The following is a 24636-nucleotide window of genomic DNA, read 5'->3' on the forward strand; positions in this document are numbered from 1 at the left end:
TAAATTGTAGTTACTAACATCATGTGGCTCTATCCGCAGTACTTTATGAAACTGCTCGGGCGTAAAATGGAGCAGAATGGGTGGACAACTGCGTCAGTTGTATTTACCGTCCTTTTATGAAATCGACCGCCGCGCTGGGGCGTGCCACGCCCTGGGCGGATCACGTCCTGGGGCGGGTCACGTCCTGGGGAGGGTCACGTCCTGGGGAGGGTCACGTCCTGGGGAGGGTCACGTCCTGACATAGACATAGACATAGACATTTATTTCGCTCAAGATCCGACAATTTCGGGTTTTCACTTGCGCACGTCCGGTTGGTAAAATTGCACTAAAAATAGGATAACACATGTACCACACACCAACATCCATCCACATAAAATTGGAGACACATGCATACACGCATGGCTCAACTCTTTAGTCCGGTTCACGCCGTACAAATCGGTAGAGTGCTTTCCTGAATGAGTCGTGATCTCTTCTGCCCTGGCACACATCATTGTACATTTGTACGCCACTATACGCAAGCTGGCGCCTACCAGTCTCTGTTCGAATGGCTGGTAGTCTCAGCCGATTGTTCTGTCGTGTCTGGTGGTCGTGTCCGTGTTGGCGGTCTGCGTCCGTGATAATATCGTGTAATGCCTGGGGAAGCTCTGATGCCAGCACTTTGCTGACCATCTGGACGCGGTGGTATTGAGCAAGTTGAGATGCTGTTAGCCATTTGAGGTCTTTGAGCACTCCAGAAATATGTTCAAACTTTTTCTTTCCGCTGACCACTCTCGCTCCAAAATGTATGATTTTCTGTATGCGATGGAGTTCTGTTTTTGTGCACGTGCTATAGATGGACAAACAGTATCTAACGGCAGACATAACCAGAGCGCTGACCAGTGGCTTGAGCGAGGTTTTTGGAAGGCTATGCTTTGCATGCGTCAGCGCAACCAGAATGCCACTGCATTTTCCTACCACGTGGTCTACATGATCTACGTATGTCAGGTGCCTATCCATATAGAGTCCTAAATTCTTAACTACGCGGGATTCCTCGATGGCTGTGCCGCAGAAGTTTACCGATATCTTCGGCTGGTTTTTCAGCATCGCTCTCGTTCCGAAAAGTATCATTTGCGTTTTCGCGGCATTGACCTTCAGCCGGTTTTCATTGAGCCAATTTGCGAGTTGATCGAGAGCGCGTTCGAGAGTTGTGATCATCGCGTTAAGATGTTTCTTTGGTCCGGTTATAAGAAGTTGGGTATCGTCCGCGAACTGAATAACTTCTACATCATCAACGTAAAGCCCAATATCATTCACATAGATGGCGTATAGAATGCAACTAAGAGAACCGCCCTGGTATACAGATACACCGCTGTCATTGGGTAAAGTGTCGGACATGATCGGCTCTCCCTCACCCGCACTGACTTTGACCTGTTGAGAGTGGCCGGCCAAGTAGCTCGCGAACCAAGTCACATCGATGCCATACAGTGCTAGCTTCGTGAGTAATCGCTGGTGGTCTACGCTGTCAAAACATTTAGACAGGTCGAGCAACACTAAAATTCTAACACTGCCTCCGTCCATCGCTCGATAAATGCGCTCAGTCACTACAGCTAAAGCGGTCTCTGTAGAGTGCGACGCCCTGTAGCCATGCTGGTGGTGTGTGAACAGACCGTTGTCTCTGAAGTATTGAGCCAGCTGTTGCTGCACGACGCGCTCAATCACTTTCATTGGAGCTGGCAGTACAGACACAGGGCGATACTGAGACGGTTGCGACGGTTTGGGTGTTTTGGGTAACGGTGTGATGACTGCATGTTTCCATGCCGTTGGTATTTCGCCACTAGACAGACTAGAGTTGATAATATTGAGCAAGACAGGCCCGATACCATAAAAGAATTTCTGCATCATTTGCACACTTATACCCTGAAGACCCGTGGCTGTCGATGGTTTCATGCTGTGCACGACAGTCATCAGCGTATCAATGTCCACAGTATCCACCTTAAACTGACAGGTATGGACCCGTGGCAGTCTCACCGGCTGGGTGCGAGACGGTACTGGCACGCTATTGGCAGTCTCTCGCCCCATCTGAGAGAAGAATGCATTTAGTGCGTTTGGTGTGACGTGCGGTACACCACAAGCTCCCTTTTTGTCGCCTATAATCGGCTTCAACACACGCCACATTTTTGCAGGACCTGCTTTCTTGCACTCATTCTCTAGATAGGAGGCCTCGTTGTAGTGTATCGAGTACCTAGTGCATCGGGTGTCCGAGGCTCGGCATCGGGCCCCCGGTAATACGAGTGTGAGGCGGCCGCACCCTGCTCGGCTCCAGTCAGAGCCAGCAGTCGAGAGGCTCCGCCCGGCCGCACAGCACGACAGTGCCTTAGTGTTTTGCACCGCGAGTTTGTGAGAATACATCGGAATCCGGAGACGGCGGTGGACACTACATCTGGCGACGAGGATGAGATCCTGAATACTACCGACGATGAACGTCGAGGGGGTGTCGCCGCCAACTCCGTTCCTGGCGAGACCAGGAAAACCAGCACTGCCCTGGAGTGACTGGATTTTCAGTTTCCACAACTACCTGACTGCCCTGGGAGGTGAGGCCTACAGCACGGAGAGGAAGACGGCTCTCCTTCTGCACTGTGTCGGCGCCGAGGCGCAACGGGTGTACCGTACCCTACCGGTCCAGCCGAGGAGAGAAGACGAAGACGAGTTCCATGCGGCTGAGCGGCAGCTCGCCGAGTTTTATGAACCTCAGGTCAACGTGATCGCGGAGCGGTTCTTCTTCCGGCAGCGACGGCAAGAGTCGCACGAGCCGACGGCCGACTACGTGGCGGCGCTGCGCCGCCTGGCAGTAAACTGCTCGTTTGGACAAATGACAGACGCAATGATACGTGACCAAGTCGTGGAAGCAACAGTGCATCCGATTCTCCGCGAGCGTTTTCTGCAGTATAAGGGCCTGACCCTGGACCGCGTTCTGGAGATCGCCGAGGCATTCGAGCGATCCCGACGCGAGGCGACCGCCATGGCCGGGCCGGCGCGGCCCGCCGCCGACGGAGCGCAGTCACTGCATCAGATATCTGACGCTCGTCAGCGCCGCGGGCGCCGGCCCTGGCGACCCGCCCGGCGGCAAGACGACCGCCGCCTCGCCCCTGCCCAGTTGCAAGCCGACCGTCGCCCCGGACCTGCCCAGCTGCAACCGGACACGTGCCCCAGCTGCGGTCGGCGCCAGCACAATGAGCGCGGTCGGTGTCCCGCTACCGGTGCCACGTGCAGGCAGTGTGGGCGGACGGGTCACTTTGCCGTGGTCTGCTGGTCTGGTGAACGGAACGACGACAGAAGGTGTCACGAGCTGACTGTTCTCTGCTGCGCCGTACCAAATACCGATAAGATGATGTGCGAAGTACAGATGGAGGTACCAGGTATCACGCAGACCGTGAATCTGCAAGTTGACACGGGTGCCACGGTGTCCGCTTTAGGACTCGGCATCGCCAGACGACTCTTCAAAGGCAGTCGTCTCAATAGAACGTCTGCTCGTCTGTTCGGTTTTGGTCGACACCAGCTTCAAGTGCTTGGCACGCTGCCAGCGCTGGTGACCTACCGTGGACGGCGAGCCAACACAGAGTTCTTCATCATAGATTCCGACGGTGAAGAAGCCGTCATGGGACTGGACCTGCTGAAGCAGTTGGACGTAAACCTGCACCCCGCGAGTGGGGCAATCGATCAGCTGGCGGTCACTGGGAGCGCAGAAGTCCCGGAACCGCCACCGTCTCAGCCCGACCCTGGCGAGATATGCTCACTGACGACAGTCCGTGGCTACCAGCACAGGATTGTTCTCCGTCCTGATGCTGTACCGGTGCGTCACAAGCTCCGCCGACTCCCGTATGCTGTTCGTGAAGAGGTCAGCCGCGAGCTGGACCGACTCCAGGAGGAAGGAGTCATCGAACCGGTCGAAGTCAGCGACTGGGTTCACCCGATGGTCGTCAGCAGGAAAAGGAACGGGAAGCTGCGCATCTGCGTGGATCTCAGGGACCTGAATCGACAGGTCATCGCCGAAGTTCATCCCCTGCCGACGGCAGAGGAGCTCCAAGACCAGCTGAAGGGCAACATCTTCACAGTTATCGACCTGCAGAGCGCATACCATCAGCTGGAGCTGGAGCCTGCTTCCCGTCAGCTCACCACGTTCCTGACTCACCGAGGCCTACGACGGTTCACGAGGGTTCCGTTTGGTCTGGTCTCGGCAGGATCTGCGTTCCAGAGATTGCTGGACAACCTGCTGGACGGCATCCCGGGATGTGTTCACTACATGGACGACGTCGCGGTCGTGGGAGTGTCACAGGAAGAACACGACGACCGTCTTCGGCGCGTCATGGCCCGACTGAAGGAGGCCAGCTTGACAGTCAACAGAGAGAAGTCTGTGTTCAGCAAAGCAGCTGTCGACTTCTGTGGCTTCACGCTGTCTGCGTCGGGAGTCACACCACTGCAGTCACAGATCAAGGCCGTGACTGACGCACCACCGCCGGAGAACGCCAAGGAGCTGAAGTCGTTCCTGGGGATGTGTGGATGGTTCCTCAGGTTCGTCCCTGGGTACGCCGAGACCGTCCATCCACTGTACCGGCTGCTGAAGAAGGGCACCAAGTTCGTCTGGGACGACACAGCGAACCGAGCTTTCAACGAGGTCAAGCTGAAGATAGCTGCAAGCCCGACACTGAAGCCGTTCGACCAGAGCCTGCCTACATTCGTCACGTCCGACGGCAGCGGCAAGGGCGCTGGAGCTGTACTCACGCAGCTGAGCGCCGATGGAGGAGAAAACGCCGTAGCATTCTGGTCTCGGGCGTTCACCCCTACCGAGCAGCGCTACTCAGTGTCTGAGCTGGAAGCACTGAGCGCTGTTCTCGCCGTGGAACACTGGAAACTGTATCTGTGGGGACGTCCGTTCACTCTCCGCACAGATCATTCGGCGCTGCAGACACTGCTCTCGCCCAGCTTCTCGGGGAGAGCGGGCGCGAGGATCGCGCGCTGGCAGGCACGCCTGCTGCCGTATGCGTACACAGTCCAGTACGTGCCTGGCCGGAACCTAACTCCTGCAGCAGACGCCCTCTCCAGGATGCCAGTTCCTGCCGAAGAAGCGGACCTGCATGAAGACAGCTCCGCTGAAGAAGAGGTGATCGCTCTTCTGACAGATGAAGAGAGCGTGCTGACCGAGCAAGACGTCCGCACCGCGTCAGCTGCTGATCCTGAGCTGCAGCAGCTGCGTCATCAGATCAAGCGCGGCTGGCCGAGCAGCGCCAAGGCCTGCCCGGGTGAAGTCCAGCCGTACTTCAAGATGAGACACGAGTTGTGGGTGCGCAACGACGACGTCATCCTGAGAGGAGCCCAACAAGTTGTTGTGCCCGTTCAGCTCCGCCGCAGATACCTGGAGCTGGCGCACAGCGCGCACGACGGAATCGTCCGCATGAAACAGGCGCTGCGGAATCTGGCGTGGTGGCCCGGCATCAACCGTGAGGTGGAGGAGCTGTGCCGAAGTTGCGAGCGCTGCCAGCACAGCGACGCAGTCCTCTCCCAGCGCGCACGCCCTGCGCCCATGCAGCCAGTCGACCTGCCGGACCGCGCCTGGTCGAAACTGGGAATGGATATCGTTGGTCCAATCAACGGAGCACCAGCGACTGCCCGTTACGCCATCACTCTGATTGACTACAGAAGCAAATGGGCGGAAGTCTGCCTGACGTCATCGACTGAGACTGAAGACGTCATCAAGTTCTTGTCAACTGTGTGGGCCAAAGAGGGCTATCCCGACGAGATCGTGACGGACAATGGGCCCCAGTTCACGAGCAGGGAGTTCACTGCGTATCTGGCCGCCCGAGGGGTGAAGCACACCAAATCGTCCGTCTACTGGCCTAGAGGCAACTCCGCCGTAGAGCGCTTCAACAAAACGTTCAAGTCGTGGATCACAGACTGTCCACCAGCAGCGTTCATTGACGAGGTACGCAAGAGCCTGGCGGTGTATCGAGCCACCCCACACACGACAACTGGGAAGTCACCGTCAGAGCTCCTGCATGGACGACAGATGAGGCTGAACCTGCCTGTCATTCAGCCGTCAACACCAGGAGCCGACAGTGTGGCGTCTCGAGTTCGACGCCGACAGCAGTCCAACAAGAGATCCTACGACCGCCGCCGTGGCGTGACGACGCCGCGCATCACTGAGGGCGACTACGTTTGCGTGAGACGGCAGGGACACCGCTCGAAGACGTCCTGTCGGTTCACGTCTCCGGTGCGAGTCACTGGGCGCGTCGGTCCCGCAACGTACCGTCTGGCTGACGGCCGGACCTGGAACGCCGCCCATCTGGCCCGTCTCCCATACGCGCCGGCGTCTCCCTCCGCATCTCCCCCCGCTGGGCCCGGCGAGACCACGTCGACCGCCACGACTTCCGAGGCCGACGCCGCTGGCCCGCTGACCTCGCTCGCCGCTGCTTCTCGCCCGTCGACCGAGACAGCTTGCGAGCCGTCGCCGGACGCCGCCGATGTGAGCGTGCAGCGTCCCAGGCGAAGCGACCGTGTCTGTAGACGACCGGACTACTACGTGTCGCAGTGATGCTGTTCCTTTTTTTTTGCGAGAGGGGGGAATGTGTAGTGTATCGAGTACCTAGTGCATCGGGTGTCCGAGGCTCGGCATCGGGCCCCCGGTAATACGAGTGTGAGGCGGCCGCACCCTGCTCGGCTCCAGTCAGAGCCAGCAGTCGAGAGGCTCCGCCCGGCCGCACAGCACGACAGTGCCTTAGTGTTTTGCACCGCGAGTTTGTGAGAATACATCGGAATCCGGAGACGGCGGTGGACACTACATCCGAGAGGGGGAATGTGTGGTGTATCGAGTACCTAGTGCATCGGGTGTCCGAGGCTCGGCATCGGGCCCCGGTAATACGAGTGTGAGGCGGCCGCACCCTGCTCGGCTCCAGTCAGAGCCAGCAGTCGAGAGGCTCCGCCCGGCCGCACAGCACGGCAGTGCCTCAGTGTTTTGCACCGCGAGTTTGTGAGAATACATCGGAACCCGGAGACGGCGGTGGACACTACACTCGTCTGACCTGATTGCGGCTCGGCACTGGCGGTTGAGAGCCTTGTACCGCTCGCGTCCGGCGGCCGATGTATCTGCGAGCGCGCGGCGCCGGCTGGCCATCAGGTCACGGGTAGCCGCGGTCACAGGTAGCGCCCCCTGTGGTCTCACCCGCACTCGCCGTATCGGTGCTACCGTGTCCAAGGCTCGGGTAAACACGGCCACAAATGACTCCCACGCCGCCTCAGTGCTGCCACTCAGCCACACCCCGTTCCAGTCAATGCGCGACAAGTAGACATTGAACTCGATTGAGTCAACGCTACTCAGGCAACGCTTTCGGATAGAGACACTTCTGTGAGCGCGGCTCTTGCAGTTTTGTCGTATCATTATCCTAGTGTAGTCGTGCGGGCCTCCTAAATGGCACCGAGTAACACCGGATCTCACAACGTTTCCGCTCTGGCTAGTTGCGATAACGTCAATCAATGAGGCAGCTGGTCGGTATGTTGGCCTTTTCAAATTGACAGGCACTAGGCCGTTCAAGCGCAACACTTCCATTAGTCTGACGCCCGGTGATTTGTTCTTCAGTAGACACGCGTTAAAGTCACCTGACAGTATCACATGCTTGCGTGGGTGAGCTGTCATCATGTAGTTTAACTGGGCGTTCAGGTCATCTAGGTCTGCAGTTACTTGATGTACCGTGGTGGAAAGCCTGGGTCGGGTCCTGGGGCGTGCCACGTCCTGGGGCGGATCACGTCCTGGGGAGGGTCACGTCCTGGGGAGGGTCCTGGGCTATAGCATTAGCGACTAGCGAGTCACGGCCTGCGGCGACTCGGTGTGTGCGAGTACTCGATGTGTGCGATTCCCGGCGTCTGAGCCGACGTCGTCCGACGTCGTCCAGTGCCGTCCATGTCCAGTGTCGTGCCGAGCTCGTCCGGCGTCTGAGCCGACATCGTGGTCCTTTCGATGATATGCTGTCGTTGCATTCAGTCTGTTTTGAAATGAACGCCTGAATGGGGTCCTTGGCGTGGGCCGGTGAAGGGAGAGCGATTTGGACGGGCATTGGTCCCGGTGGGGATCATACCGGAGCAGTGCACAGCTGGTGAGCCTGGGTGGTTCGTAGCCGGACTTCACACTGACTCCCGCCCTGTGGCGGCCCGTCCCCCTGGCTCTGTCGTTCTCTGTTCCTCCCTCTCTGACACCTCTGGCCCCTCTGTCCGCCCCAGGAGGGCTCCGAGAGCCCCAGCACCAACGCCGGCAGCAAGTGGAGCCTGACGTCCATCATGAACGGCAGGGACGGCGCCGGCACGCCGCTGTCGTCCGTGTTCGGGAACGCCTCCGCGCGCAGCCTCAACAAGGTGAAGGGGCTCGCCATCCCCCGTCCCGCCGCCTCTCCTCAGTGGTGGAGCAATACTGAGGCGACAGGGAAGTGGCAGGACCCGGGAGATAGGAATGAGGAGCTGCGCAGGGGCCCCGGTACGGGATGGGATGGGGGACCCGTCTATCGTTTAGCCTATACTGTGTGAACGCGCCTATTATCACTGCGTGACTCCTGCTCGTGTGCTCACCGTGTGTACAATGCCGCTCCTCACCCGACACAATTTCCTGCGCACCATGTCCTCCGCACCAGACACGATTTCCCCCGCACAATGCCGCTCTGCACCCGACACAATTTCCTGCGCGCAATGCCGCTCCGCACCCGACACAATTTCCTGCGCACAATGCCGCTCCGCACCCGACACAATTTCCTGCGCACAATGCCGCTCCACACCCAACACAGTTTCCTGCGCACAATGCCGCTCCGCACCAGACACAATTTTCTGCGCACAGGTTCATCAGGGCATCGTTTTTTTATGACGTGCAGCCGCCACAGGCCTTGCAGTCTGCCGGCGTATGCTAATTGACCAATAGCACCGAGTTGAGAGACGTGGCTCAGCTAGGCCATGCCGTCACGGCTGAGAAGGACTTGTCATCACATCGCTCTCCGCTTCCGCCCTCGCTTCCGCCGGGGCTGACTCTGACCTCTGCCGCCCCCGACTCTGGCTGCCGGGGCTGACTCTGACCTCTGCCGCCCCCGACCCTCGCTTCCGCCGGGGCTGACTCTGACCTCTGCCGCTGCCGACTCTGTGCTTACCTACCCTGGCTGCCGGCGCTTCCCGACCCTGACCTCTGCCGCCCCCGACTCTGACCGCGGCTGCTGCGTCTCGATGCTGGCGATGATGCGAACGCTGATGCTGACGGTGATTCCGTCCTCTGTCAGATGTCGCCGCCCGAGTTCCCGAACAGCGTGGACCCTGCGGACCCTGGCAGCGTGGACCCTGCGGACCCTGGCAGCGTGGACCCTGCGGACCCGGGCAGCGCGGACCCTGTGGACCCGGCCGACACCGGCGTCTCCCTAGAAGACGTGGTCGCCCAGGTGAAGATACGAGACGCGTCCCTTTTCATTCTCTCTCTCTCTCTCTCTCTCTCTCTCTCTCTCTCTCTCTCTCTCTCTCTCTCTCTCTCTCTCTCTCTCTCTCTCTCTCTCTCTCTCTCTCTCTCTCTCTCTCTCTCTCTCTCTCTCTCTCTCTCTCTCTCTCTCTCTCTCTCTCTCTCTCTCTCTCTCTCTCTCTCTCTCTCTCTCTCTCTCTCTCTCTCTCTCTCTCTCTCTCTCTCTCTCTCTCTCTCTCTCTCTCTCTCTCTCTCTCTCTCTCTCTCTCTCTCTCTCTCTCTCTCTCTCTCTCTCTCTCTCTCTCTCTCTCTCTCTCTCTCTCTCTCTCTCTCTCTCTCTCTCTCTCTCTCTCTCTCTCTCTCTCTCTCTCTCTCTCTCTCTCTCTCTCTCTCTCTCTCTCTCTCTCTCTCTCTCTCTCTCTCTCTCTCTCTCTCTCTCTCTCTCTCTCTCTCTCTCTCTCTCTCTCTCTCCTCTCTCTCTCTCTCTCTCTCTCTCTCTCTCTCTCTCTCTCTCTCTCTCTCTCTCTCTCTCTCTCTCTCTCTCTCTCTCTCTCTCTCTCTCTCTCTCTCTCTCCCTCTCTCCCTCTCTCCCTCTCTCCCTCTCTCCCTCTCTCTCTCTCTCTCTCTCTCTCTCTCTCTCTCTCTCTCTCTCTCTCTCTCTCCCTCTCTCCCTCTCTCCCTCTCTCCCTCTCTCCCTCTCTCTCTCTCTCTCTCTCTCTCTCTCTCTCTCTCTCTCTCTCTCTCTCTCTCTCTCTCTCTCTCTCTCTCTCTCTCTCTCTCTCTCTCGGGCCTGTGAGGAGATGCTATGCAGTTCATCCGGAGTTTTGAGTAATCTTTCATTTGAACTTGTTGAGTTAAACTTTTTGGGCTCATCATGGACTTCATACACTGCTTCATTTTTCTATGGCTTGATTCAAATCGAACAGCATTCAATCGTGTAAATGCCAATAGTGCTGCTTGCCTATCCTTTGTGCCTGGACGTTTTGCCCATTACGAAGGGCATACGTTTCGAAAAGTGAAGAAAAATATGATTAATCATGCCAGGTCTTCATCCTCTAACCGTTGCAAGCAAATTAATCGGGTGGTGACAAAACTCTTTGCGTGCCAAGATAAGCATGGGTGTTTCACCACCTTTTACGCTGCCTGTGTTGGCTGTTCTGCCCCGGTTGCTAGCTGTCCTGGCTGCTGACTGCCGTTGCCTGTTCACCGAATGCTGTGTTTATTAGTGACTGCCCTGTTCACCGACTGCTGTGTTTATTAGTGACTGCCCTGTTCACCGACTGCTGTGTTTATTAGTGACTGCCCTGTTCACCGACCGCTGTGTTTATTAGTGACTGCCCTGTTCACCGACTGCTGTGTTTATTAGTGACTACCCTGTTCACCGACTGCTGTGTTTATTAGTGACTGCCCTGTTCACCGACTGCTGTGTTTATTAGTGACTGTCCTGTTCACTGACTGCTGTGTTTATTAGTGACTGCCCTGTTTGCTGACTGCCCGCCCGTCTCCATGTCCAGGTAAAGACTCGCTCGCTGCCGGTCGGGGACGCCGAGGACCCGGTGCCGATGGAGATGTCACAGACGCAGTCCTCCTCCTCCTCCGAGGCAGAGCAGAACGCGCCGGCCGCTGCGGGCCGACCGGCGGCCGGCGGCAGCCGACCCCGACCCCGACCGCGGCTGTCTGCGCGCAGCGATAGTGAAGGCGAGAGGCCGGCGCGGCCGGCGGCCGGTCGGCGGCACGCCGCGGCCCGGCGCTCGCCGCCGGCCGACTCCAGCGGCGCCGACTCGGACGGCGAGTCGGCGCCGACGGCCGCCGCCGCCAGCCAGCGGAGCCCGCCGGCGGCCGACGGGCGGCGGCGGCGGCGCGCCGGCCGCGGCGCCGCCTCCCTCTCGTGTGACGAGCGGCGCTCGGGCGCGCCGGCCGGCCCGCCGCCGCGCGCCCGCTCCTCGGACTCGCCACCCAAGCTGGACATCGGCGGGGACGGCGACTGGACCACCAGCGACGCCAACAAGAAGGCCACCGTCAACCGGCTCTTCAAAAAGCACCGCGTCAAAAAGCCGACGCCGCGCGGCCGTGGTGCGGCGTCCGGCGAGGGCGCGGCGTGCGGGCCGCTGCCGCAGCTCACCACACACAACGGCGTGCCGTCACTGCGCTGCTGCATCGAGCGGTGGCTGGTGCCGGACGCCCGAGAGCGAGCCGAGGCACTGCTGAGGGACCGGCTGTCTGAGCCGCGCCGCGCCGAGCACGCTCACACAGACCATCGTTCCCATCACCCGCACGCCGCTCACGGCGGGTCCCACCAGTCCCAGCACTCTGCCCACGGCGGGTCCCACTCCCACCACTCTGCCCACGGCGGGTCCCACTCCCAGCACTCTGCCCACGGCGGGTCCCACTCCCAGCACTCTGCCCACGGCGGGTCCGACCGCGGCCACCCGGCCGGTCACGCCCGGTCCGAGGCGGCCACCGCCAGCGGCCCTGGCTCCAATCACCCTCAGGGCGGCGGCCGGTCGGCTCGGGACGCCGACTCGGCCCAGCCGAGACTCGAGTCTCGCTGCGACTCGGGCCGGCGCGGACGTCTCGGGAGCGCCGAGCGCCCGGAGGCGGACGGCGGGCGCGGCTGCTCGGCGTCACCGCGCGGGGAGCGGGCCCGACACCGGGACGCCGCCGGTGCGGCCGGCTCGCCGCGCGGCCACCGGCACCGCCGCGACCCACCCGGCCACCGCGACCCGGCCGCCGGCAAACTGACGTGAGTACCGCGACCCCGCCGCCGGCAAACTGACGTGAGTAGCGCGACACCGCCGCCGGCAAACTGACGCGAGTAGCGCGACCCGGCCGCCGGCAAACTGACGCGAGTAGCGCGACCCCGCCGCCGTCAAACTGAGGCGAGTAGCGCGTGCTGAGCTGGTCGGGGTACGTGGGTACGGGCGTCCAGCTGGTCGGGGTACGTGGGTACGGGCGCACCGAGCTGGTCGGGGTACGTGGGTACGGGCGCCCGGCTGGTCGGGGTACGTGGGTACGGGCGCCCGGCTGGTCGGGGCACCGCCGCGGCGGGTACATCTCGTACAGGAGTTGGGGGTGTTCGACGTAGGTGCTGCTTTTTTAATGTATATTGTGCGAAAGGAGATAAATGGTTGCAGAGGAGGCGTTTTGTTCGATAAGGGCTGTACACTTGGTAAATGCTGAAAGTTACGTCGCCTTCTGTCTTCTGCCACACCAGCGTGCCTTTTCTTTTTGTCTGACTTACTGTGTTAGCAATAACAGAGTATTTCACTAGCTGTTGGGTTGGGGCGCCGGACAGTGGTTCGCCTGTTGTGACGCCCTGTGTCCCGGCTACCGGTGAGTTCTATTGACTGTGGAGAGATGCACCCAGGAGTTGTTCGAAGGCCCGGTCATAATGGTCGGCTCATCACTACCAGCTCAGCTCGGACGCAACTTTTCACCGACAATCTCTGACTGACTGTGATCATGTTAACCGTGACTCGTGACCCTGACCGTGACCCGTGACCCTGACCCCTGAACGTGACCCCTGAACGTGACTGTGACCCCTGACCGTGACCCTGACCGTGACCCTGACCGTGACACTGACCGAGACCCTGACCGTGACCCTGACCCCTGATCGTGACCGTGACCCGTGACCCGTGACCCTGACCCCTGACCGTGACCCCTGACCGTGACTGTGACCGCTGACCATGACCGTGACCGTGACCCCTGACCGTGACCGTGACCCCCGACCCTGACCGTAACCCCTGACTGTGACTGTAACCCCTGACCGTGACTGTAACCCCTGACCCTGACCACGACCCCTGATCGTGACCCTGACCGTGACCCTGACCGCGACCCCTGACCCTGACCGTGACCCTCACCCCGACCCCTGACCGTGACCCTGATCGTGACCGTGACCCACTATGACGCGCCGGCAGGCCCCGCGGCGATGGGTCGGTGCGCTCTCACTCGTCCTGCTCCATCCGGGAGGCGGATGACGTCACCAAGGATGATGACGCGGCGCCGGTGGTGACGTCACACAAGCGGCGATGTCACGGCCTGGCAGAGGAGGCCGGTCCGCGGCCAGCCCACCGGAGCCGGGTCAGTGACCTGGGACAGGGTCAGTGGTGTGACCTGGGACAGGGTCAGTGGTGTGACCTGGGACAGGGTCAGTGGTGTGACCTGGGACTGGGTCAGTGGTGTGACCTGGGACAGGGTCAATGACCTGGGACAGGGTCAGTGGTGTGACCTGGGACAGGGTCAGTGACCTGGGACAGGGTCTGACGGGCCGCTGTGGTCTGACTGGTCTGACGGACCGCTGTGGCCTGACTGGTCTGACGGACTGCGCTCCTTCCCAGGTCGAGTCGCCTCCGACCGGAGTGCGGGAGGCGGACAGCAGCACCAACCCCACCACCACTGGCGCCGGCTTCGACACCAACGTGCCGGCGGCGCTCTACACCAACCAGCCGTTCCCCATCCCAGCGTGAGTCCCGCTGCTCCCCCGTACCGCCCGCTCCCCGTACCGGCGTGAGTACCGCCCGTACCGTCCACTCCCCCGTACCGCCGCTCCCCCGTACCGGCCGCTCCCCCGTACCGCTCCCCCGTACCGCTCCCCCGTACCGCCGCTCCCCATAGCGGCTGAGCTCCCCCGTACCGGCCGCTCCCCCGAACCGCCCGCTCCCCTGTACCGCCGCTCTTGTACCGCCCGCTCCCCGTACCGCTCCTGTACCGCTCCCTTACCGCCCGCTCCCTGTACCGTCCCCCGTACCGGCCGCTCCCCCGTACCGGCGTGAGTACCGTTGATCCATCCTTAGTGGTCGACCTCTGCGTATGACAGCTGTCAGCTGGGTGGGATCGACTGCTGCAGACCCAGCTGCATAGCAGCTCATGTGGCTGATGTTAAACTGCATTTCATTATCCGACTGTTCAAGCAAATGTACCCTTTCTCACCCCTGCCCCCCCCCCCCCCAGCTTCAGCGAGGGCTTCCTTATATGGCGGGAGGTTATACTTTATGTGAAAAACGTGTCAGACTGGCCTGCAGTTCTCGGTAGCTGAAACATGCCGTTCCCCAAAAACCTCTGCTTGGTGAATGCTAAATCATCTCGTGGTGCCACTGACCAAGGCTTTTTTATTGGGTTTGTGGTTATGGTTTCTGTTTTTGTTGTTTTGTTGTTCTTCCTGCTGCTGCTGTGGCCAGGAGGGGCGGGAGGGGCTGGTTGGCTTTGGAATGTGAGGATATGACCTCCCCAGGCAGTTTCCTGAGGAGGAATGGGAGGGGAGGCTACTATGGATCTGAGAATGAATAGCCTATGACCGGCTGCCCGCTGGGACGGCTGTCTAATGTCCTACAGTCTTTACAGTTTGAACACCTCCACCCCTGGGACGTCTGTCTGCACACTGTACACCAGTACCTCCGACAGGCCCGGAGACTGACCGTCCCCCTCCCCGTCCCCCGACAGGCCCGGAGGCTGACCGTCCCCCTCCCCCGACAGGGACCAGCACCAGTCCCTCCGACAGGCCCGGAGACTGACCGTCCCCCGCCCCCCTCCCCCGACAGGGACCAGCACCAGTACCTCCGACAGGCCCGGAGACTGAAGCGGGCAGCAGATAACGAGGCAGACATGACGCTCAAACTCATCAGGTAACTCGCGCCCCGGCCGGCCGGGCAGACCGGGCAGCGGGCTCTGGGAGGGAGCGGGGCGGTGGCCAAGGCCCGTCGAACTGAGTGGAACCTGCGAACCAAATCGAGCTGCCACCATGAGTGGTGTTCTGATTTCACGCTCGGCCTGTGGCTGCGGGCTGACACCGTGCCACCCGTGACTGACCGGTCACTACCCCCCCCCCCCCCGTCAGTGACTGACCGGTCACTGCCCCCCATCAGTAGCCCTGTGACTGACCGGTCACTGCCCCCCCCCAGTATCCCTGTAACTGACAGGTCACTGCCGCCCCCCGTCAGTAGCCCTGTGACTGACCGGTCACTGCCCCCCCCCCCCCCGTCAGTAGCCCTGTGACTGACCGGTCACTGCCCCCGTCAGTAGCCCCGTGACTGACCGGTCACTGCCCCCGTCAGTATCCCTGTGACTGACCGGTCACTACCCCCCCCCCCCGTCAGTAGCCCCGTGACTGACCGGTCACTGCCCCCCCCCCGTCAGTAGCCCCGTGACTGACCGGTCACTGACCCTCGTCAGTGCCACCTGTGACTGACCGGTCACTGACCATCTGCCCCCTCTCCAGGTACACCCAGGCTGTCATCTATTTCCTGCTGACAGCTCTCTCCATGGAGAAGGAGCACGAGGCGCACGACCCGGAGGGCGTGGCGTCCATGCTACACGACACGCTCAAACTCATCAAGTGAGTGCTCCGGTGGGCCGGCCGGCCGGCGGCCGGACCGGCGGGCGGGGCCCCGGTAGGGGAGGGGCCGACCCTCGAGCACGACACCGGCGAGGCCCCGCTCAGTACCAGAGCTATGCTTAATTAATGCATGCAGTCTCTTCAGCAAGGGTTTGCTGGTTGTATATTTTTTCATGAATAGCTCGTGAAGAACTTTTGTTTGTTAGTTTATTTGATAGTTAACGAATTTATTCATTCAAGGTCACATGTTCACCAACAATGCTCTGTTCACGAAGTCGAACCATACGGCCTTGGTCGAACCTCTGTTCACGAACTCTTCGTGAACGTTTTAACACTCATGAACAAATAATCATTTTTTATATGTATCTTTTGTATTATTGCTGTCATATCTTACTCACGCGGTTGCAGGCCTCTGTTATGCGTAAAAATGCACCAATTTTATCTCATGCATATAGATTCGTGATTTATCGTTCTCCTCGCAAGACTGGGCTTACGTTTTGTATTTTGGACCTTGCATGACGTCTTGTAATACGTCACTAAGGTCAATTGGTTCAATCGGAGTTTTTCGCCAATGTCTCCCGATCAAATTGAGCTAGCGGGTCAATTGAGACATCAATTGACTCAGAAAGAACATAGCCGTGTTTTTAGGCTATAGAGGTGATATTTCTTTTTGTTTCTTTTTCTTTTGGTGTTCGATATACCTGTCGATTTTTATCTGTCAGGGACGTCGTATGGCTTTCCGTTCCGATTCCGGGACGTCACAAATTGTTTGGGTGTGGGTTTCCACCCAAATTCACGAAAAGCAGGACACTGTTGACACCTACCACGAATACCCGGCAGGGCCCCACAGGTTGACCTGACCTGACCTGACCCGACCTGAGGTTCCGATTTTCCCGACTTTTGGGTCATTGACCTGACCTGAAAGGTCAACCAATGACTTAGGACCTAAAATTGGGCATCATCGGCTTCCACACGTCACGGGCAACACGCTCGTTTTTTTTTTTTCAGCGAAGCTCTAGCTCGATCAGGGGCGAAACGGCAGGGGGGATGGTCCAACCCCCCCCCCTTAAATATTCGCGGCTGGCAAAACACCAATACGGGCGAGGGCTAAGGTCCTAGATCATTGGTAGACCTACCACATAAGGTCAATGGCCCAAAAGTCGGGAAAATGGGCATCTGATAGTACTTAACCCGTGCCGGGCCGGAGGGGGGGGGGTGTTTGAACACCCCCCCCCCGCGGTTTTTCGCAGATATCTAAAAAAAACGGCGGCGCTCCGCCGTTTTCGGCAGGTGGGTGACGGCACGTGATCGCCTGAGGCGGTGGGGGGTAAAAATGTTTTCGTCATTTAATGCTCTATGCAATCGCTGCGACTTTTTACAAGACCTTCTCCTCGTCGTTGTTTCTTGCTTTCAACGACTGGTCCCCGAGTGATAACTATCCTCACGCAAAATAGGATGAATGGAGCTAGCAACTAAGCCCAAAAAAACATATCGAAAATGTTACAAAACACTTCTTTTGAAGGAGATGAATTGAATGGTTTTGGAGCCTCACGAAGCATGTTTCAGATATGCTGCGTGACGCAAACTGACGCATAAAGACTGTGTTCAAAAGTGTGCTCGCAGGCACTTCTTGACGAATGAAAAGCGTAGGTACTGCTCGGTCGCCATAGCAACAAGTAAGCGTCACAAATTTCGAACACTATTTGAGTGCGCCAGGTTCGACTACATCGAGGACGATGGGTGATGGTTGCCAGCTGATTTAATAAATGAAACGCGAATAAATTCAACTTTCGTTTGAGATTGAGAGTAAAATCTGTTTGTTAATTTGAAATATCATTGAATTAGTTTATCTACTATTATAAATCTTAAAAAGTCCGCCGCCGTCGGGGTTACGCAGCCGGCGTTACTCCCAAAAACGCCTATTGCAGAGCCGTCGATTGACGCACGAGGGTGAAATTTTCACGACTCGTGGGTCACGTAATTCAACAGGTCGTATTAAATTTTGGGCACGATTCGGCCGGGGGTGCACCCGTGGCGCGTGCTCATGTGCGGCATGGGGTTAGCATTAGAATCGCGACCGGCGCCGAGCAGAGGGCACGTGCTTTAGGCTCAGTTGTTCGCTTAAAAAACTGAGTGGAAACAATCACAGCCGGCAGGTCATTGACCTTTGACAACAAAGGCCAACACAAGGCACCGCTCGCCAAGGGGATTCGCCAGTAAATACGATAAATTTGTTTTTGCAATATCTCAGCCGTTTCTGGGCCGATTTAGCTGAAACTTGGACTGTCGGTGGTAGTGTAGTTTAGGGTAGGGTAGGGTAGGGTAGGGTATGGGTAGGGGTAGGGTAGGGTAGGGTAGGTTAGTGTAGGAGTAGGGTAGGGTAGGGTAGGGTAGGGTAGGGTAGGGTAGGGTAGGGTAGGGTAGGGTAGGGTAGGGGTAGGATAGGGTAGGGGTAGGGTAGGGTAGGGTAGGGTAAGGTAGGGTAGGGTAGGGTAGGGTAGGGAATGGTAGGGTAGGGTAGGGTATGGTAAGGTAGGGTGGGGGTAGGGTAGGGTAGGGTAGTGTAGGAGTAGGGTATGGTAGGGTAGGGTAGGGTAGGGTAGGGTAGGGTAGGGTAGGGTAGGGTAGGGTAGGGGCAGGGTAGTGAGGGTAGGGTAGGGTAGGTTAGGGTAGTGTAGGGTAGGGTAGGGTAGGGTAGTAGGGTAGGGCAGGTCAGGGTAGTGTAGGGTAGGGTAGGGTACGGTAAGGTAGGGTAGGGTAGGGTAAGGGTAGGGTAGGGTAGGGTAGGGTAGTGTAAGGGTAGGGTAGGGTAGGGTAAGGTAGGGTAGGGTAGGGTAGTAGGGTAGGGTAGGAACTAGGGTAGGGTAGGGTAGGGTAGGGTAGGGTAGGGTAGGGTAAGGTAGGGTAGGGTAGGGTAGGGTAGTAGGGTAGGGTAGGGTAGGGTAGGGTAGGGTAGGGTAGGGTAGGGTAGAGTTAGGTAGGGTAGGGTAGGGTAGGATAGTAGGGTAGGTTAGGATAGTAGGGTAGGGTAGGGTAGGGTAGGGTAGGGTAGGGTAGGGTAGAGTAGAGTAGGGTAAGGTAGGGTATGGTAGGGTAGGGTAGGGTAGGGTAGTAGGGTATGGTAGGGTAGTAGGGTAGGGTAGGGTAGGGTAGGGTAGGGTAGGGTAGGGTAGGGTAGGGTAGGGTAGGGTAGGGTAGGGTAGGGTAGGGTGTAGGGTAGGATAGGGTAGGGTAGGGGTAGGGTAGGGGTAGGGTTGAGTTAAAAAAGGGCCCAACATACAAAACACTTGAACATCCCGCAACTATCACCATCCCTTACAGTTCAATTAAAAACAGCTACCCAAATCTACCCAAATAATACAGCTAAAAATACAAGTCAATCACCCAAACGAATACACCCGTAACATAACATAAATCAAAACATACAGTTATCGCGTAAACCTGTACCTCTAGTCTACTATTATAAATCTTAAAAAGTCCCACGCCGCCGTCGGGGTTACTCCCTAAAAGGCTTATTACGGCGCCGTCGATTGACGCAGGAGGGTGAAATTTTTACCACTCGTGGGTCACGTCATTCAACAGGTCGTAATAAATTTTGGGCACGATGCGGCCGGGGGTGCGCCCGTGGCGCGTGCTCATGTGCGCCATAGGGTTAGCATTAGAATCGGCAAAAACAGGCTATTGCTCGGGAACGGTAAGGGCTACGGGGGTGAAATTTTCGCTGCAAGTCGAGCGCGTGCATTCATTTGTCGTATTAAATTCTTGAGGGTGTGGGTTCAGCGGTGTGCACGTGATGGGGCCGCGACCGGCGCCGAGCAGAGGGCACGTGCTTTAGGCTCAGTTGTTCGCTTAAAAACTGACTGGAAATAATCAGCGCCGGAAGGTCATTGACCTTTGACAACGAATACCGGCGCCGGGCACCCCTCGCCAAGGGGATTCGCCAGTAAATACGATAAATTTGTGTTTGCAATATCTCAGCCGTTTCTGGGCCGATTTAGCTGAAACTTGGATTGTCGGTGGCAGTGTAGGGTAGGGTAGGGTAGGGTAAAGTAGGGTAGGGTAGGGTAGGGTAAAGTAGGGTAGGGTGGGGTAGGGTAGGGTAGGGTAGGGTAGGGTAGGGTAGGGTAAAGTAGGGTAGGGTAGGGTAGGGTAGGGTAGGGTAGGGTAGGGTTGGGTAGGGGATTGTAGGGTAGGGTAGGGTAGGGGATTGTAGGGTAGGGGTAGGGTAGGGTAGGGTAGGGTAGGGTAGTGTAAGGGTAGGGTAGGGTAGGGTAGGGTAGTGTAAGGGTAGGGTAGGGTAGGGTAGGGAAGGGTAGGGTAGGGTAGTGTAGGAGTAGGGTAGGGTAGGGTAGGGTGGGGTAGGGTAGGGTAGGGTAGGGTAGTGTAGTGTAAAGGTAGGGTAGTGTAAAGGTAGGGTAGGGTAGGTTAGGGTAGTGTAGGAGTAGGGTAGGGTAGGGTAGGGTAGGGTAAGTGTAGGGTAGGGTAGGGTAGGGTAGGGGATTGTAGGGTAGGGTAGGGTAATATAGGGTAGGGTAGGTGATTATAGGCTAGCGTAGGGTAGGGTACGGTAGGGTAGGGGTAGGGTAGGGTAGGGTAGGGTAGTGTAGGGGTAGGGTAGGGTAGGGTAGGGGATTGTAGGGTAGGGTAGGGTAGGGTAGGGTAGGGGATTGTAGGGTAGGGTAGGGTAGGGTAGTGTTAGGGTAGGGTAGGGTAGGGTAGGGTAGGGTAGTGTAAGTGTAGGGTAGGGTAGGGTAGTGTAAAGGTAGGGTAGGGTAGGGAAGGGTAGTGTAGGAGTAGGGTAGGGTAGGGTAGGGTGGGGTAGTGTAGGGGTAGGGTAGGGTAGGGTAGGGTAGGGGTAGGGTAGGGTAGGGTAAGGTACTACCATACAAAACACTTGAACACCCCGCACCTATCACCAACCCCTACAGTTTAATTAAAAACAGCTACCCAAATCTATCCAAATAATACATCTTAAAATACAAGTCAATCACCCAAACTAATGCACCCGTAACATAATATAAATCAAAACATACAGTTATCGCGTAAACCTGTACCTCTAGTCTACTATTATAAATCTTAAAAAGTCCGCCGCCGTCGGGGTTACGCAGCCGGCGTTACTCCCAAAAACGCCTATTGCGGCGCCGTCGATTGACGCACGAGGGTGAAATTTTCACGACTCGTGGGTCACGTAATTCAACAGGTCGTATTAAATTTTGGGCACGATTCGGCCGGGGGTGCACCTGTGGCGCGTGCTCATGTGCGCCATAGGGATAGCATTAGAATCGCGACCGGCGCCGAGCAGAGGGCACGTGCTTTAGGCTCAGTTGTTCGCTTAAAAAACTGAGTGAAAAGCATCAGAGCCGGCAGGTCATTGAACTTTGACAACAAAGGCCGACACAGGGCACCGCTCGCCAAGGGGATTCGCCAGTAAATACAATTAATTCGTGTTTGCAATATCTCGGCCGTTTCTGGGCCGATTTAGCTGAAACTTGGACTGTCGGTGGTAGTGTAGGGTAGGGTAGGGTAGGGTAGGGTAGGGTAGGGTAGGGTAGGGTAGGGTAGGGTAGGGTAGGATATGGTAGGGTAGGTTAGGGTAGGGTAGGGTAGGGTAGTGAAGGGGTAGGTTAGGGTAGGGGTAGGTTAGGGTAGGGTAGGATAGAGTAGGGTAGGATAGGGTAGGGTAGGTTAGTGTAGGAGTAGGGTAGGGTAGGGTAGGGAAGGGTAGGGTAGGGTAGGGAAGGGTAGGGTAGGGAAGGGTAGGGTAGGGTAGGGTAAGGTAGGGTAGTGTATGAGTAGGGTAGGGTAGGGTAGGGTAGGGTAGGATAGTGTAGGGGTAGGGTAGGGTAGGGTAGGGTAGGTCAGGGTAGTGTAGGGGTTGGGTAGGGTAGGGGTAGGGTAGGGTAGGGTAGGTTAGTGTAGGAGTAGGGTAGGGTAGGCAAGAGTAGGGTAGGGGTAGGGTAGGGTAGTGTAGGGGTAGGGTAGGGTAGGGTAGGGGTGGGTAGGGTATGGTAGGGGTAGGGTAGGGTAGGATAGGGGTAGGGTAGGGTAGGGTAGGGTAGGGTAGGGTAGGGTAGGGTAGAGTAGGGTAGGGTAGGGTAGGGTAGGGTAGGGTTGGGTAGTGTAAGGGTAGGGTAGGGTAGGGGTAGGGGTAGGGTAGGTTAGTGTAGGAGTAGGGTAGGGTAGGGTAGTGTAGGAGTAGGGTAGAGTAGGGTAGGGTAGGGTAGGGGCAGGGTAGGGTAGGGTAGTGTAGGAGTAGGGTAGGGTAGGGTAGAGTAGGGTAGGGTAGTGTAGGGGTAGGGTAGGGTAGGGTAGGGTTGCATTGAGTAACATCCTAACTTACAAAGGGCTCGAACAACTCGCATGCATCACCATCATACTTTACAGTTCAATTAAAAGCAGTTACCAAGTTCTACACAAATAATACCAATAAAAATGCAACTTTCTTCACCCAAACTAATGCATCCGTTAATCATACATATCAAAACATACAGTTATCGCGTGAACCTGTACCTCTAGTCTATATTATAAATCCTAAAAAGTCCGCCGCCCACGCCGTCGGGGTTACTCCCTAAAAGGCTTATTGCAAAGCCGTCGATTGACGCAGGATGGTGAAATTTTTACCAGTCGTGGGTCACGTAAATGAACAGGTCGTATAAAATTTTGGGCACGATGCGGCCGGGGGTGCGCCCGTGGCGCGTGCTCATGTGCGCCATAGGGTTAGCATTAGAATAGGCAAAAACAGGCTATTGCTCGGAAACGGTAAGGGCTACGGGGGTGAAATTTTCATGCCAAGTCGAGCGCGTGCATTCATTCGTCGTATTAAATTTTCGAGGGTGTGGGTTCAGCGGTGTGCACGTGGTGGGGCCGCGACCGGCGCCGAGCAGAGGGCACGTGCTTTAGGCTCAGTTGTTCGCTTAAAAACTGAGTCAAAAGCATCAGAGCCGGGAGGTCGTTGACCTTTGACAACGAAGGCCGACACAAGGCACCGCTCGCCAAGGGGATTCGCCAGTAAATACAATTAATTTGTTTCTGTAATATCTCAGCCGTTTCTGGGCCGATTTAGCTGAAACTTGAACTGTCGGTGGCAGTGTAGGGTAGGGTAGGGTAGGGTATACGGTAGGGTAGGGTAGTGTAGGGTAGGAGTAGGGGTAGGGTAGGAGTAGGGTAGGGTAGGTTAGGGTAGGGTAGGGGTAGGGTAGGGTAGGGTAGGGGTAGGGTAGGGTATGGTAGGTTAGGGTAGTGTAGGGTAGGGTAGGATAGGGTAAGGGTAGGGTAGGGTAGGGTAGGGTAGTGTAGGGTAGGGTAGGGTAAGGTAGGGTAGGGTAGGGTAGTAGGGTAGGGTCGGGTAGGGTAGGGTAGTAGGGTAGGGTAGGGAAGGGTAGGGTAGGGTAGGGTAGGGTAGGGTAGGGTAGGGTAGGGTAGGGTAGGGAAGGGTAGGGTAGGGTAGTGTAGGGTTAGGGTAGGGTAGTGTAGTGTAGGGTAGGGTAGGGTAAGGTAGGGTAGGGTAGTGTAAGGGTATGGTAGGGTAGGGTAGGGTAGGGTAGGGTAGGGGTAGGGTAGGGTAGGGTAGGGTAGGTTAGGGGTAGGGTAGAGTAGGGTAGGGGTAGGGTAGGGTAGGGTAGTTTAGGGTAGGTTAGTGTAAGGTAGGGTAGGGTAGGGTAGGGTAGGGTAGGGGTAGGGTTAAGTTCAAAAAGGGCCTAACATACAAAACACTTGAACACCCCGCACATATCACCAACCCTTACAGTTTAATTAAAAACAGCTACCCAAATCAATCCAAATAATACATCTAAAAATACAAGTCAATCACCCAAACTAATGCACCCGTAACATAACATAAATCAAAACATACAGTTATCGCGTAAACCTGTACCTCTAGTGTATATAAATTAACTACAAACGCCTCTGTGCAAGGAATAAATCAAGGCTTATAAAAATCGTGAGTAGAGTTGGGAAAAGCAAAAAGGATCACGTGACTGGCGCCCCAACCTTATCTGTAAGAATCTTGGTTTTTGGCACATCTGTTCGTGCATCTTTTCCGCACATGTTGTGAAAATTTCAGACCCAGGTCGCCTTAGGTCAGGTCACCAGGTCGCGCCAAGTGACCTCACCTAAAAAAAAGAATGCTCGTCATAGCTACACCGATTGATTGATTGCCTTGAAACCTTCAGCGATTGATTAGAGCAACATTATCTATAAAATGTATATGTCGGAATTTTGATATCGGTGACCTAAGGTCCGGTCAATTTTGCGGCCTCTCCATTATAAGTCAATGGGAGAAAATTGAAAAGCGCGTGTTTTGCACGAGCGCTATTCTAGACACTCTCAAACATCGAGATGTAGGTAAAATTGACACACTGAACCGGAAAATGGCAACTGTGACCCCTCGTTATGTCCCCGAGGTCATCTCAGGTCACGAACAGAATCTAACAGTTCTTCGTTAATAACTTCTGATAGAGGCATGCTAGATTGCTGAAAACGCCTTAGATGTGTTCGGCTCGACGTTGCGGATCGACTAATATGCAACATGACCTTTTCCGGTCAGGTCATGACCTTGACCTGAGGTCAAATTTTCAAGTTGAACTTTCAAGGTCAAAATATAGTTCATTCGACGCGTCTAGACGAGAGGAACACGATGCTGGCAAAGGTAATGTCATGGCTCTTTTGAGTAAAAAGTTACTGCCGAAGAAACGCTTTTCGTAAAAACGGTTATTTTTGGAGTTCTTGCCCTCTGGAGGCTAAACCGTTGACCTGAGGTCAAATCTGAGAACATCACTCAAAAAAGTCTGAAAAAGGGCTATCGAATGCGCTTTTCCGCGGTGCTGTAGCTCTATCGGTTCCCGAGATAGCCGTCGGC

General features: G+C 56.8%; 1 protein-coding gene across 1 annotated transcript in view; it reads left to right on the forward strand.

The window, feature by feature from the left end:
• The window catches only part of LOC122378498 (AF4/FMR2 family member 1-like), a 95687-nt gene that overhangs the window by 58068 nt on the left and 12983 nt on the right, over nt 1-24636 (forward strand). Inside the window, exons 9-16 of the mRNA XM_043359609.1 lie at nt 8245-8376; nt 9279-9434; nt 10963-11157; nt 11347-12191; nt 13366-13528; nt 13786-13910; nt 14986-15069; nt 15663-15779. Of these exons, the coding sequence (XP_043215544.1) occupies nt 8245-8376; nt 9279-9434; nt 10963-11157; nt 11347-12191; nt 13366-13528; nt 13786-13910; nt 14986-15069; nt 15663-15779 (1817 nt within the window). The remainder of the gene's footprint in view (nt 1-8244; nt 8377-9278; nt 9435-10962; nt 11158-11346; nt 12192-13365; nt 13529-13785; nt 13911-14985; nt 15070-15662; nt 15780-24636) is intronic.

The sequence above is a fragment of the Amphibalanus amphitrite genome, unplaced genomic scaffold (assembly GCF_019059575.1).
Source record: "Amphibalanus amphitrite isolate SeventyFive unplaced genomic scaffold, NRLGWU_Aamphi_draft 000060F_arrow, whole genome shotgun sequence".
NCBI lineage: Eukaryota > Metazoa > Arthropoda > Thecostraca > Balanomorpha > Balanidae > Amphibalanus > Amphibalanus amphitrite.